The 14,973-nt window shown below is 49.6% G+C and overlaps 1 protein-coding gene across 1 annotated transcript; it reads right to left on the reverse strand.

Moving 5' to 3' along the window:
• Positions 1–385: 385 nt before the first annotated feature.
• On the reverse strand, positions 386–3,904 carry LOC114784485 (uncharacterized). Its single transcript, XM_074933615.1, is given in 5 exon segments — positions 386–1,320; positions 1,512–2,646; positions 2,905–2,926; positions 2,928–3,139; positions 3,599–3,904. Coding segments are annotated over 4 exon segments (1,461 nt in total). The 5' UTR covers positions 3,045–3,139; positions 3,599–3,904; the 3' UTR covers positions 386–1,133.
• Between the last annotated feature and the right edge of the window lie 11,069 nt (positions 3,905–14,973).

Consider the following 14,973-nt stretch of genomic DNA (forward strand, 5'->3'; position numbering starts at 1 on the left):
AACACTGCATTACATGACAAGAAGATTTATTTAAGTAACTGTGTTATTACAAAAAGAAACCCCCCTTACTCAGGGAAAAATATTACAAAACTGCTCAAAAAATATGGCATACCTACCAGATTACATATTGGTCTGGTGTGTCCAGCAAATGAAGTGTTTCTCGGCTATTAATAATACTGCTGACTGTATGCAAGTGTCGACTATTAACCATTAGGAGATGGATTCATGCTGCAGTATAAACCAAAAATTTGAAATTATTTAAATGCCACGTAAAAAAATTAAAATCATTATTAAAACAGCAGTTTCAAAGTATGATTACTCCGTGTGTGTGAATATCGATTATAAGATTCTAACCTGCATCACAGAACACAAGGCTGCGCATGAATGACAAACATAAAAGTGACTTTATTACATTTCAACATTGTGAAGAAATTGTACAGAATATAACCACAGCAATAATAATAAAAAAAAAGGTCACGCCATCATTCCGATCCTTCCATCAAACCTTCCACTGTGTGAAATAGAAAGCATTTCAAACAACATTCTGAATCACTGGATACAAGAGTGACCATGATCTGCTACTGAGCTGTGAGAGGAAAGAAATGATTCCGATGCTGGGCGTCCGTATAAAACCAGTCGGTGGAAAAAAAAAAAAACAAGAGATGTTCAGAAGAAAACATGATTCATGCAGCAGAATAAAAGTAAGACCCTACATGCTTTAAATGTTTTTTTACACATGCACTCAATACCTGAGCAAGTGAAGTCACACTGAATAACATATGACAATATTTGGCAGCGTGTTAAATACTAATCAAGGGCTCATATTTAGCAAAAAACACTCCAGCAGTATTCCACAGCAAATAAACTATTTGGGGAAACTGACACGAAGGTTTCTCCCAATCTTAATGTACAAAAGAAAAAAAAATGAGTGTATTATTCAATCGCAAATCCACCACGAATCACAGTGTTTAAGGTTAGAAGAAAGAAAAAAAAATCTGGGCAAAATTCAAATAGCCACTTATCTTATAAGTGCGAGTATGAATAAATAATTCTGTTTAAAAATAAAAATATCTGCAGTGTCGTCTCTGGCTCCGTTTCACAGTTCTCGTGTTCCTAGTGCTGGTGATCAGGGTTTAGGCACTGCTGTCCTCTTTAAGGCGCTGACTGCGAGCCTTGTACACCTCGATGAGGAGATCTTTCACGTACTGAATCTCCCGCTCGACTGACTCCGCCTTGTCCCTCAGCTCTCGGTTCAGTCCCTCTAATCCATGTAGCTCCTCCTCCAGAGAGTCCAGCTCCGCCCTCTTACGCTGCCGATACCTGCATATTACACAACAGTCGGGTGCAGATGCCTCAGCACCATTTCATTTCATCATTTTCACAGCAATGTTTTTGGCGAGAAATGTTTAAATACACAAAAAATATTACATCTTAAAATATACTTAAAATCTTTTCAATGCAACACAAATTAATATTAGGAATAAATATTGTTTTTACGGGTTAGGTGTTACCTGTAAGCTGCCGTCTTATTCTGGTCTCGCTTTTTCTGCTTGCGTTCTCCGTGGTGTCCTTCCACCGAGTCGGGTCTAAGGTCAGGTTTCATGGCACAGGTGTTGCCTTTTGGTCTCTGCACAGTTCTATGGGCCGTCGAGTCCACAGATGAGCCCACGCTCTCTCCTCCTGAGACGCATTCGTAACTCTCGCCAAGGCATTCATGGTAAGGATTGTGACTTCGCTGGAACTCTAAAACCCCTGCATCCATAAAGCGAGGGTAAGGCTCTGTGTTGACCGAGTGGTGATGATACAAGTACTCCTCAGATGACTGACACTCCTTAAATTCCAATCCACGGGCGTCTGTGCTGCACTGCAGCAACTGCTCCATCCCTTCATGGCAACTCATGCTTTTCATTCCATGCACCGGGTGACCCTCTTTTTTGGTTAGGGTACTCAATGGTCCACTCATACAATAACCTTGACTCATCTCCACACTACAAAAGACATCGTCTCTGAAATGACCGCTTTCTTCTTGCTTAAGCAATACGGCACATTCTCTGACCTTCTTCACTCCGCCTGGGCTCCTTCCAAAGGTCCTGTCCAGAGGGCTGTGGTCAACCACCAAGCCCTCGCAACCTGAGTAACTATCTTTGGAACTCCACGTTTGTTTGTCCGAGTCCACTCCATCCCTGAAGGCATTTGGGGCTGTTCTTCGATTGTTGTAATGTGAAGAAACATAGCCATATGGGGCTGGTCTTAGCATTTTGGGTCTTCCCATTGGGCCCCCGCAAAAGCTCACCTGATCGAGTTCCCCTGTTGCCAGGGTAACAAGCAACGGGTTAGTTTCTGATTGGCTTGGACTGTACGAAGCATAGGGCAACTGGTAGCACGATGGAGGACCCATTCCCTGTGGACCCTTGTGACATTTCTGTAGTTTTTCCACTTTTGATGGAGTTGAGTCTGTTAGGAAATAATCCTCAAGCTGTGCAAATTCCTCTTGCAAAATCGATGTCATGATCTCCAAGTCAGAGGGCACTTGGACATCATTTTCCTGGGATGAGGCTTGAAGAGAGGAGCTTGGAGAACTCTCAGTCAAAGGGACGTACAAACATACACTCGACTTTTCTGTCATCCAGTCTGAAAAACCATCACCTACAGTTGAAATTAGAAAAATATATATACCGATTAACGTCAATACAAAAATCCATGCATTTAACATCGCACCCAAAACACAGGTAACAAGTAAAACGGTTCATTAATACAGGTAATGTTCAATACGTACTCCTCACATGCCAAAATGAAATACGTGTTATCGGTAGCCTTACTCACTGTACGCCATTACCGCGTGTGCTGCACTGCGGATCCCACCTGGACTCGGGAAAAATAAAAAAGCATCTCATTCCCACTCACCAATTAAGTGCCGCCTCGCCTCCTAACTCCTCCCCCCTCGCCCCCTGTGATTGGCTGCTGTTAGCCAGTTGGCGAGAGGCAGCAATGATGTTGATCAACCAAACAAAAGGAATTTCTGGGAGCGAGTTCAGTTCCACCATAACGTCTCCTCCTATGGCTCAAAAGGAGAGTCAGACACAGGGCTTGACAAAGCAAAGAAAAGGTTGCGAAGGTCATCGCAGAGATGTTGTGAGACCTGTGGGGACAAGAGGAGAAAGTGGTCAATCCCAAACCAACACATACACACATACACACACACAAAACCCCTTACTGCTTCCTGTCCTGACCTATTTATAAAACATAGTCCCTTGTTCTAAATGTTAATCAACTTAAACATTATTTATAGTCTCCCCCCCCCCAATTTATTTTAGGAAAAAGAAAAAGTTTACTACTTTACTATGTGTGCACTACTGTTCATAGTGATTGCTTGAATAAGAAATTTTAAAAGACACGTTCTAAACCTCCCCAGATTTTGATCAGTAAAGCAAGTCATGCCAGAAAATCTACACAAGCCAAGAAGCTCCCTCCACACCAAAGCTCGCCCCGTCTCCGCGCTTCCACGGAGACGCTTTATTGGTGTAAATCTTTCATGCCGCCTGACAACAGCGTTCCAGCCTGAGCAGCTGCTCGAAAAGTTGGGCAACTTTCTACTCACTCCATGCTGTTCCGTGAACTCGGACCGCGGGTGACGTCGTCCACTTCAGACGCGCGGAACCATGACAGTGGCGGCGGCGGCGGCGGCGACTGCGTCCACTTCCTGACACGCGTGTTAAAATGAAGCTCGCAAAGTTTCTTCTGCAGCTGCGGCGTCAACAGTTCGGCGTCCCGCGTGGCGCCGTATCCCTCCGCGGCCGCTGGCGAGGGGCTTCGGCTTTTGCCATTTTCATTTTTCCCTGACAGAACTGGCAGGGGCGGGATCCCGACACGTCGCCCAAACGCACCGGGCACACACACCTTCCGCCACCGTGCTGCCAACAAACCATTTTCAACGTTCGCCGCCTCCCTTAAATAGTACAGAGGCGATTCCCAAGTGGTGACCTTGTACAGTAAGGGACTATTTTCCCGTGCTGGCGCGGGGAAGGACACAGCCGAAACCTCGCAGCAGGCGACCGTGTTGCAATCCTGTTGCATCAGACTTGCAGAGGAACCCTGTAACGCCAAAACTTTGTAGCGATCCCATTGGCGGGTCCCCCCAAAACATCATCCCTCCCGATGGTTTTCGGCGAGTATTCGGGGTTCACCTGGCAGTCAATTAAATGTGGCCTGGGGTGCTGTTATAATGCAGAGTTCCATTGGTGACCTGTAGTGAGAGGTGTCAGCTGGCTGGCAGGACGAACATAGACGCGTCTCTACCCGTCAAAAGTAGATGGCGAGTAAATCTGTTTAATGGGGAATCAAATGTTGTCACGTATACATAGATTTCACAAAATCTGTTGAAAAATTTTAACCTGCTATAATTGAAGGCAAAACATTTGTAAATGAAATGATTCATTAAGCAGTCGTAGTGTTATCAGTTGTTCTTTGAACCATGCCCATGATTCTGAGTTCTTTATATGGAAGAAATACATGATTGCAACGTTTAGATGCACAACTGTGTGAATAAAGTGGTAAAATGCCTGAAATCCAGTGCAGGCTCATTAGTACAACAGTGGCACCACCCAATGACTTTCACCCGCTTTGTGAATCAAGCAACTCTGTCTGTTGCTATAGTAATTGTGAAAACTTCCTCGGGTGTACATGATACCCCTGTTGTTACCATGGGAAAAGGCTTTACATCAAGGTGGGTGTGTGTGTGTGTGTGTGTGTGTGTGTGTGTGAGTATATGCACACATATTCCCTAAAAGTTTAGCCTTCACAGACTGGTGAATTATATTTTTCAAATCACCATATTAAAAGGGTAATAATAAAGGAAATCTAATAATTTATGTACGCTTTCTTTTTTAGTGTAAATGCATTTGCTTATTTATTTATTTTTTATAATAAAATTAGATGAAATTCACATCATAATGTATTAATGTACATTTAGGATGTGAAGTGGCCAAACACATAACCATAGAACAGAATACCGCAGCAGGGAAAGCCAACATACAATGTGTGGCGAGAATTCTGTATGGTGTGTTAGTAAAAGTTACACCATTATTTCATCACCATCTCCATGACTGCTCCACTTTTTACATGCAATCCACTGCAACACTATACCACATGGCGTCTGTGCTCGATTCACTCTGGAACAGGATTCTGAAATGTTCACATTTTTAAAGCAAAATGACTCTCATCAAATACATAATTATAGTATATCAATGTTGTTTATGTGGTAATATATTTAATGATGATAGAAGGTGTAGTATATTCTGCAAATTAAACATATTGGCACACCTGTTATGTTTTATAGTGATACTGCAAATATTAAGTACATTAATTAAAACACTATGTACACTTTGCACCTTTTTCAATACCCATATTCATACTCACATTTTCATTTTGCATTCATTGCATATGGATTACCTTGGACATCATATGGCGTTTTGGCATGTCTAAAAAAGATTTTTCTCAAAACTGGGTAGTTCCTTCTCTTCTCCCAATGCTTGCTCAAAATGGACCACTGAGGTCCAGTGAGGTTTAAAAAAAATAATATTGTAAAATACTGTAAATTGTAATTACAAATATTTCGAAAACTGCCTGCAGAGATATTATTTGAACATGTATATGCATGTATAAACAATTCATATTAAAATAAAATAGGTATAGGTATGCTAAATTAAAGTAATGTATCTTTTTATTCAACACATCATAATCATTGTCCATTGTCCACTATGACCATATAATGTCAGAGAGATTAATTTTAATGGTGGAAATGGATATAGCCAAAGCATTCATATTTCTTAATCCGAAGCTTGCTGGTTCGAATCATGAACCTCCAAGGTGTCATTGAGGTGCCGCTGAAGAAAGCAACGTCCCCACACGCTGTTCCCCGGGCGCCTGTCATGGCTGCCCACTGCTCACCAAGGGTGATGGGTTGAAAGCAGAGACACATTTTGTTGTTTTCATCACGTGCTGTGCAGTGTATCACAATGACAATCACTTCACTTTCAAAATAAAAAGATTATGATGTATAATTATTTTTCAGTGACAGAGGCTGAAATCAGCTTCACCTGAGGGGAAGAAAAGGTGCTCCATTTTTATCATTTACTGATACTGCGAAACACTAAACACGCTTACTGAAAAACACACCTCGTGAGAAATAATGAAGTGGCCTGGTTATCAGTGTCAGCATCTATTTGTCACCCACAGTGACAAAGATGTACCGTCTGAGATGATCAAACACAAAAGGCTCAGTGAAGAAAGGAAGAATGACCTTGACCATTGTCTTTTAAGACAACAACTGTGATTCCCCAGTTTAAAATGCGTCTGAGTATGAACAGAGAGTTTCTTATTAGGCTTACTGTATAAACATTTATTGGGATAATACTTGAATTCCTTAGCACATAGACCATAACCTTTTCACCTTGCAAGATGCATTAAATCAACGCTTTCCATACGTAGACCCATTTAATGAAGCACACATCTAATGCAGACTTTCTAAACATGTCTGATTACATATTGTGTAAATTACCACATAATTAAATTATCATTGCTCCAAATACTTCTGGTTGTTGTTGTGGTTGTCATAAATGTCTATTTGCAATGCACACTTTAGGAAGTGTTTTGAGAAAAAAACTTTTGTATTTACATAGTAATAATAATACATATTTACATAGTATTAACATAGTTTTACATGGTTATGAATTTTATTTCTAAACACTCAATACTTCAGATTAGAAGTATTTTAAAATTACTGCATCCATTCTTCCTGACCCATAACTATGCAACATATATATATAATTTTCTCATATACATATGAAATATAATTTAGCTAGTATGCCATATCTCTTTAATGGGTATGCATAGATCCTACTTTATGTATTTATATTTGTGTATGTAGAGGCTGCAAAATATATTGCCATTTTCATTTGAATAAAACTTTTTTGCATGTTTAATGTTTACTTAGAGCCCCATATCTTAGGTCACAAAGTCTATCAATTTATGTAATATACCTTAAGCGCAAATGGTAGGAAACGGTAATTATACGCTGGCCCTTTGTGGTCAGCCCATCAACTATTTAAGTTCTGCTTCTTACTGTAACATACATGGGCTCATCAATAGCCATTCTTGACAAGCAATTTTATTCAAAAATATAAGGCTATTTATTATACCACTGTTTATTGGTGAACTAAATAATGAACTGCAAGATGTCATTTGCTGCATTGATTTTGTTGAACTAAAAGGTCTAACTGACCTTTATGATGTGTTTCTCCTTAGTCAGGTACCTTGTCACTGGCTGTGTGCATTCAGAGGCAACTGTACCCTCCTGGTTGGACAAATGGGGCAGTGGTCGCCTAGCGGTTAAGGAAGCGTTCCAGCCTGTTCAAATCCTGATTCGCCAAGGTGTCACTGAGGTGCCACTGAGCAAAGCACTGTTCCCACACTCTGCTCCCCGGGCACCTGTCATGGCTGCCCACTGCTCACTCAGGGTGATGGGTTAAATGCAGAGGACAAATTTCACTGTGTGCACCGTGTGCTATGCTGCTGTGTACAATCACAAGTGACAATCACTTCACTTATATATATAACTTATATAACTTATATATGTCAGGATTGCCTGCAGCTGGGCTCCACACCTGACTTTAATCCTGACGCCCCATAAATGCCGGAAGTTTCCGCCCGTTCGGGGTCGCTGGCATTTTCGTGGACTCTGCACGAACTTGACCTGGTTTTGTTTTGAGTGTTTTGAGTTCTGGCAATCGCCACACGCCTACGGGTTAGTTTATGTTCGTAATTTAAGTTAAATTGTTTTCGGCCACCGCGCCATTGTTTATTTGTATTTCGTTATTGTTTGTTATAATAAAACCCCCTTCCCAGCATGTCAGACCTCTGCGCTTCCTTCCCCCGTAAGTCCGTAGTCGTGACAGAATGCCAGCGACCCACCCAAAAGCGCAGAGGTGGAAAGCGGAGGAGAAGAAACGCCGCGAAGGACGCAGCGCGGCGCGGCGAACGCGGACGGCAGGGGAGAGACGCGCCGCCCGTTCTGGTGGAGCGTTTTCTCCCCGAGAAGCCGTGGTACGCGGCGCCGGGTGATGACGTCACCCCCGGGAAACTCCGCGAAACCCGGAAGCGACAACGTCGGCGGGTGAGGAGGCGGAGCGAGGACGTTGGCGTCGGCAGCAGCGAGGAAGTGACGTGGGCAGCGAGCGCAGAAGATGCGACCCCCACGATCTTCGGCATGTCGAGCCAAGAACTCTGCGCTCTGCTGGCAAGGCTCCCCGTGGACTGGGACGACACGGATGACGACGAGAGCACGGGAGACGAGAGTTGGGCTCCGCCCATCGCGCCAGTCTGCGATCGTCGCAAGGTCCGTGGGGACCCACGTCACTTCCAGGGGGGTGAGAAGCGGCAACAACAACGACGGCGTTCCTCCAGCGAGGAGGTGGGCAGCCTCCAGCCCGAATGGCCAGAGTACTGCCCATGGGAGCTTATCGCGCCATGGGTCCAGGATGTCCGCAGGGTGGACGACCCTCGGAGTCACCGGTGGGAGGACACGGATGACGAAAGCGATGATGACGTGGATTTTCGGTGGGCGGTCGGTGCCGGGATGGCTCCGCCCAGCGTGCGCGTCCGAGATCATCGCGGCGTCCGTGATGACCCATGTGACTTCCGGGGGTACGAGGTTGACACGGACGACGACCAGGATCGTCACGAGGTCCGTGGAGACCCACGTCCCTCCCAGCAGTGTGAGGAAAGCTGGTGGAAGAGGGCGACGGGATGTCGCCAGCCAGCAACTGCGCTGCCGGGACTGCCTCGCAGGGAATCCTCCATTCCTGCTCCAGTCGCCGACCCGCCTTCCCTCTGCCCGGACGTTCCCCAGCGAAAAGGCATCTCCAGCAACGTGCCCAGCCCCATGTGGGACAGCCCAATTGTCCCGGGACCCTTCAGTGGGGCAGCAGACACTGATAAGACCACCACCATCCTCTCGTGTCTGCTTGGGTCAGCATGGGGCTGGAGCGCAGCCCTCTGGCAACAGGGAGAGACAGACAGCAGTTTTCGGGACTTCCAGCAGAGACTGAGGGCGGAGTTTGATCGGCCAGAGCCTGAGCCAGGGATCGAACTCTGCCCCTCCACCACATCCAGCGTCAGTCAGGATCCGGGGCAAGAAGACCAAGCACTGGCGGGCGACGAGAAGGTCGCACCTCCCGAGATCCTGGCTGTGCCCCCTGAGGAGGTCCTGGAGAGCCCAGAGAGGGAGCCAGACGACCCTCTCTTCTGTCTGTCTCTGTCTGTGTGTGTCTGTGTGACATATGTGTCCGTATGTCGCCCCCACTTCCCCTCTTTGTGTCCACCAGATGGCGACCCAGCCGCGGAGCCGAACCCCAGGGAGGAGGTTCCTGACCCGAATGTGCTGGTCCAAGGCGAGGTGGACAAGCCCCAAGGTACCCCTAAGTCCAGCCGGGGGGGGTGCTCCCCCAAAGAATTTTTTGGGGGGGTGCAGTTCGGGTTGGGGACTCCTCCTGAGGGGAGGGGAGGTGGGGAAGCGATGGAGCTGGGTCCTCCGGTAGCCAGTGAGGAGGGCGGGCCAGGCATGGGCCTGCGTCTGCCTCCAGAGGGGTGGAGCGCCATAGAGCCCCCGGGTAGGCATGAGGACCCAGCTGGGACAGGCAGGAAGAGGGCCTGCTTGTCCCAACGGACGCAGAAGGGGCTAGCCGGATGGTCTGGCAATGCCCCCCCCTTGGCACCAGGGCCGGGCAGCGAGAGGGGCTGCATAGTCCCAGAAGGCACCAGCCTGGGGTGCCTGGAACAGTCGCCGGAGGCTTTGGGACAATCTCCCTGCGCGGTGCAGGGGGTGACACAAGATGTGTCAGAGGGGACATGTGGAGACAGGGCCCACACGTACCCAGATGGATCGGCCCTGATTATTGTGTGCAGGTACGGGAGTCCGGGGCCGCCAAGCGGGACCACGCCGGGGAGCCAGGCCGAGGGTCCGGGGCCGCCAAGCGGGACCACGCCGGGGAGCCAGGCCGAGGGTCCGGGGCCGCCAAGCGGGACCACGCCGGGGAGCCAGGCCGAGGGTCCGGGGCCGCCAAGCGGGACCACGCCGGGGAGCCAGGCCGAGGGTCCGGGGCCGCCAAGCGGGACCACGCCGGGGAGCCAGGCCGAGGGTCCGGGGCCGCCAAGCGGGACCACGCCGGGGAGCCAGGCCGAGGGTCCGGGGCCCGCCAAGCGGGACCACGCCGGGGAGCCAGGCCGAGGGGTCCGGGGCCGCCAAGCGGGACCACGCCGGGGAGCCAGGCCGAGGGTCCGGGGCCGCCACGCCTGACCACGCCGGGGAGCCAGCCCGAGGGACCGGGGCCGCCACGCCTGACCACGCCGGGGAGCCAGCCCGAGGGACCGGGGCCGCCACGCCTGACCACGCCGGGGAGCCAGCCCGAGGGACCGGGGCCGCCACGCCTGACCACGCCGGGGAGCCAGCCCGAGGGACCGGGGCCGCCACGCCTGACCACGCCGGGGAGCCAGCCCGAGGGACCGGGTCCTCCAAGGGGAGGATACAGCAGGGCAGGAGCCCTGTGGTTGCCGCCGTCCACCCCGCCGCCTCCACTGATGGTACTGTTGGGGCTCCGAGGACGTAGCCCTTGGAGGGGGGGCTCTGTCAGGATTGCCTGCAGCTGGGCTCCAGGCAATCGGGACCACTCCAGGCAAGCGGGACCACGCCGGGGAGCCAGGCCGAGGGTCCGGGGCCGCCAAGCGGGACCACGCCGGGGAGCCAGGCCGAGGGTCCGGGGCCGCCAAGCGGGACCACGCCGGGGAGCCAGGCCGAGGGTCCGGGGCCGCCAAGCGGGACCACGCCGGGGAGCCAGGCCGAGGGTCCGGGGCCGCCACGCCTGACCACGCCGGGGAGCCAGCCCGAGGGACCGGGGCCGCCACGCCTGACCACGCCGGGGAGCCAGCCCGAGGGACCGGGGCCGCCACGCCTGACCACGCCGGGGAGCCAGCCCGAGGGACCGGGGCCGCCACGCCTGACCACGCCGGGGAGCCAGCCCGAGGGACCGGGTCCTCCAAGGGGAGGATACAGCAGGGCAGGAGCCCTGTGGTTGCCGCCGTCCACCCCGCCGCCTCCACTGATGGTACTGTTGGGGCTCCGAGGACGTAGCCCTTGGAGGGGGGGCTCTGTCAGGATTGCCTGCAGCTGGGCTCCACACCTGACTTTAATCCTGACGCCCCATAAATGCCGGAAGTTTCCGCCCGTTCGGGGTCGCTGGCATTTTCGTGGACTCTGCACGAACTTGACCTGGTTTTGTTTTGAGTGTTTTGAGTTCTGGCAATCGCCACACGCCTACGGGTTAGTTTATGTTCGTAATTTAAGTTAAATTGTTTTCGGCCACCGCGCCATTGTTTATTTGTATTTCGTTATTGTTTGTTATAATAAAAACCCCTTCCCAGCATGTCAGACCTCTGCGCTTCCTTCCCCCGTAAGTCCGTAGTCGTGACAATATATATAAAATGGGCATGCTCATCTACTGTCTCATGCCTTTAGAGACTCTCCCAGCCCTGCTGTCCAAACTGTCCGAGGAAATCAGGTATTTGATCAACTGTGATCTCTCTCAAAACTGGTCTCTCTTTTCGAAGAGAAATCCAGGTGCGGGGGAATCCAGGTGTATTCGGAACCATGATAACAGGTCTTGTGCTGATTGGATTAGGCACTGCCCTGGTTTATCAAAGATTGGAAATGGTGACAGCCTCTCAAAATCCACCCCTGGGCTGGCTGGGATGAAGGAGTGGGTGGAGCTGTTGGTCAGCACGAACACTGAGGTGGAAATTTACAGCTTTTCCGCATGGATAACCCAAACAAACCCATCTATCAGTTTTTGGTTGATGGTCAGTTTTTTGCTGGTACTTGGACTAGTGACATGGTGTATTGCAACAGCAATAAAGGGTTCTCATCATGATCACCTGGTGGTAAAGAAGAGGGGAAGCAGCAGCGACACACAGACACTGTGATGATCCGGTCCGGAAAGCTATCTGGACCGGAGTTCCACTGTTGTCCTGTGTAATGTTCCCCAATCGTTTTCACCTGTGTTGAATGTACAAAGCTGCCCTGTTTGTTTCTGTTCGCCGTCGGGTCTTTGATATGTTACTGCGTCTCGGATGTCTCCCCTGTCCTGTCCTGGTGTTGAAGGTGGGAAGCAGCCATTCAGCGGGGTGAGCCGAAAATTGACCGTGAGCGGCGGATGCCTGTGGACGAGGTGCCGGTGCTGCATTGGCCCGAAGCTGCCTGGGCAGGACTTCTGCCACTCTTCCATCGTGAATACTGGACCAGTCATCCTTCATTTATCTCAGCTGTTCATCTCATCTCTTCTCAACTCATCTAATCATCCACTCGAATCATTAAGACTCAGTGTATGGACTTCCCTCCCTCCTTCGTGGACTGCTTTGCCTGGCCCTCCAGGTGTTGTGCCTAAGAGGGGGGGTACTGTCATTATCCGGTCCAGAAAGGATTACCAGAGTTTCACTGTTGTCCTGTGTAATGTTCACTAATCGTTTTCACCTGTGTCAAATGTATAAAGCTGCCCTGTTCGTTTCTGTTCGCCATCGGGTCTTTGATGTGTTACATGTTCACCGGGCCTCGGGTGTCTCCCCTGTCCTGTTCTGCACCATTAAACCCCTGTATCGTGATGTCGTGTGATTGCATCCTTTTTCCTCATCATCTTGTCACCTCTTGTCCTCCTCTCTGTTCACCTGCCTCGTCATGCCTAAAGGTTGTGACATACACATAGCACACACAGAGAGGATCATCTGTCTCTGGGTTGTTCAGGGCCTCCTCTGGAATTGGGGTCAGGAGAGTGGGAGTCAGGACCATCTCACCACCAGCTGGCGCCATTTCCCTCAATGGTGACACCGAAGGGCGGCTTCTCAACGCTGTTGTGAGAGGCTGATTGCTGGCAGGCACGATTGTCAGGACCAGCAGAGAGTTGGGCACATCTCTGCATGCAGTGGTGGGCGCGTTGTCACAGTCATGGGTAGTTCCAATGGCACACCTGAGGAGGGCATGGTGTAGGGAGTTGGAACTGGTAGGTCATGCTCGTCACGGCCTGAAGTGGACTGGGTGCTTCAGTGCAGGTGGTGATGGGTGTGCCAAAGAGGTGGCCAACTAGTGTTGTTTTCGTCAGAGAAATATATGTCGAAATGAACCTTTTTGACCTCTCAAAAGACCAGCATATATCATGTAATATTGTTGATGAATAAAAATGATACTAAATATGGTTTACAAGATAAAACTAAAATGTCTCAATTTTTGTTGTCGAAAACAAGATGAGGCATTAGTTCCTCTCATTTAATTCTGGGCGTGCACTCAGAAACGGTCCATGAAAGGGGGAGGAAGTCCATAAGGACAGAGTGGCGGCTGTCCTGCAATGGCGGCTTCCGGCCCGGGCCACAGCTCATCCGTGGGGGACCAGCATCCTGTCCGCTGTCCGCATGCACCAGGTCACTCTGTCAGTCTCCAGCACGCCCCGCTGGGAAGTCCGCCGCTCTCCTCGTCTCGGTTATCGCCGGGAGCACCCGAACTGCGCGACCGATTTCCTCGACCCCTCAAATTAACCTGTATTCCCCGCCTCTGGAATCGCCAGGGGGAACATGGACAGCGTGACAGATCCTCTCGACCCCATGGTAGCTTTCATAGGCTGTCGAGTCTGTCACGCTTGGGGTAATGATAAAAACATGGCATGGATCTTGGGCAGGAAACTGGCGATTACCAGAGCTGCGTCGCTGGAATCTGGAAGAGACGGCGGCGTCGGGGGACGTCCATACATGGAACCTTGAAACTCCGCCAGACAAGGATCTATGAGACTAACATGAAACTCCGGACCCGGAGTAACCCCTGCCGGACCGGATCATGACAGATTTATTAATAATCACAAAAGAAACAGCTCGAGGGACAAAACAAAAGAAACCAGGATACAAACAAAAACAAACCCGCAGGCGTAAGGCACAAGGCCAGGAACATAAGCTGACACACATGAAAAAATTCTCGTGACCGCATTAATGTAGCCGCATCCTCCAGCTGCTTTCTCTCTCTTTTTATAAAGCCCTGACTGATCAGGCCGCATTGTGCTCGGCTGTAATTGGCTAGGGTTCCCCAATCAGGGGAATTTCTCATTATTTTATCATATATTTATCAAAAACGACACTAGTGCCAACTGACTGCTTTTGTGGAGTCCTGATCAATCCAGCCTAATTGGTTTCAGCATGTAGTGATCAGGACTCCACAATCAGGTGCATTGACACAAGCTGTGATGGGCATGCCCTGTCTGCCTCAGAATTGTCCACGCAATTGTCTTAGTTCTGTTGCCAGCTCAGATGGGCACTTGACTTTAGTTGAATGTGTGCTGGGGTGAGTTGTAGTGGCACACGATGACCCTCTGCTCTCCGAACACCATTGGCCCTTTCCAGGATGAGGAGGAAGGGGCTGCTGCTCCCAAGGGACATCTGGATTGGGCCGAGCACATGGGAATGTGAGAGATGGAGCCTTCATCCCCGTCTCGCTACCTCTTCTCGAGAGGTTCCATTAAACTGGACAAGTTCAAGTCTTCTGAGGAGAGTGTACAGGCCACTAAGGGGTTCGTCAGGATGACCCCCCCACCTGCACAAAATTCACAGAGGTTCACAGTTTTTTTTTTTGCCCCCCTGCTCCGACGTCCACTCGTCAATGCTTGCCATGGTCACGGCCATTAGGCATGTTGAGGCAGGTGATCTGAAATGATGACAAGACTTGACGAGGAAGAAGGACACATTCGCACGATGAAGGCATGAAAGGTGGCAAAAAAGAGAAATAAAAAAAAAATTATGATGTTAATTTATTCAGCTGGAAAGAAATGAAATTGTGCTGTTTAGCACATTAAAAAGCGCAATAAAAGGGGGTGATAAATCATGTGTATGGAAGCA

This window comes from Denticeps clupeoides, chromosome 2, assembly GCF_900700375.1.
Source record: "Denticeps clupeoides chromosome 2, fDenClu1.1, whole genome shotgun sequence".
NCBI classification, from domain to species: Eukaryota; Metazoa; Chordata; class Actinopteri; order Clupeiformes; family Denticipitidae; genus Denticeps; species Denticeps clupeoides.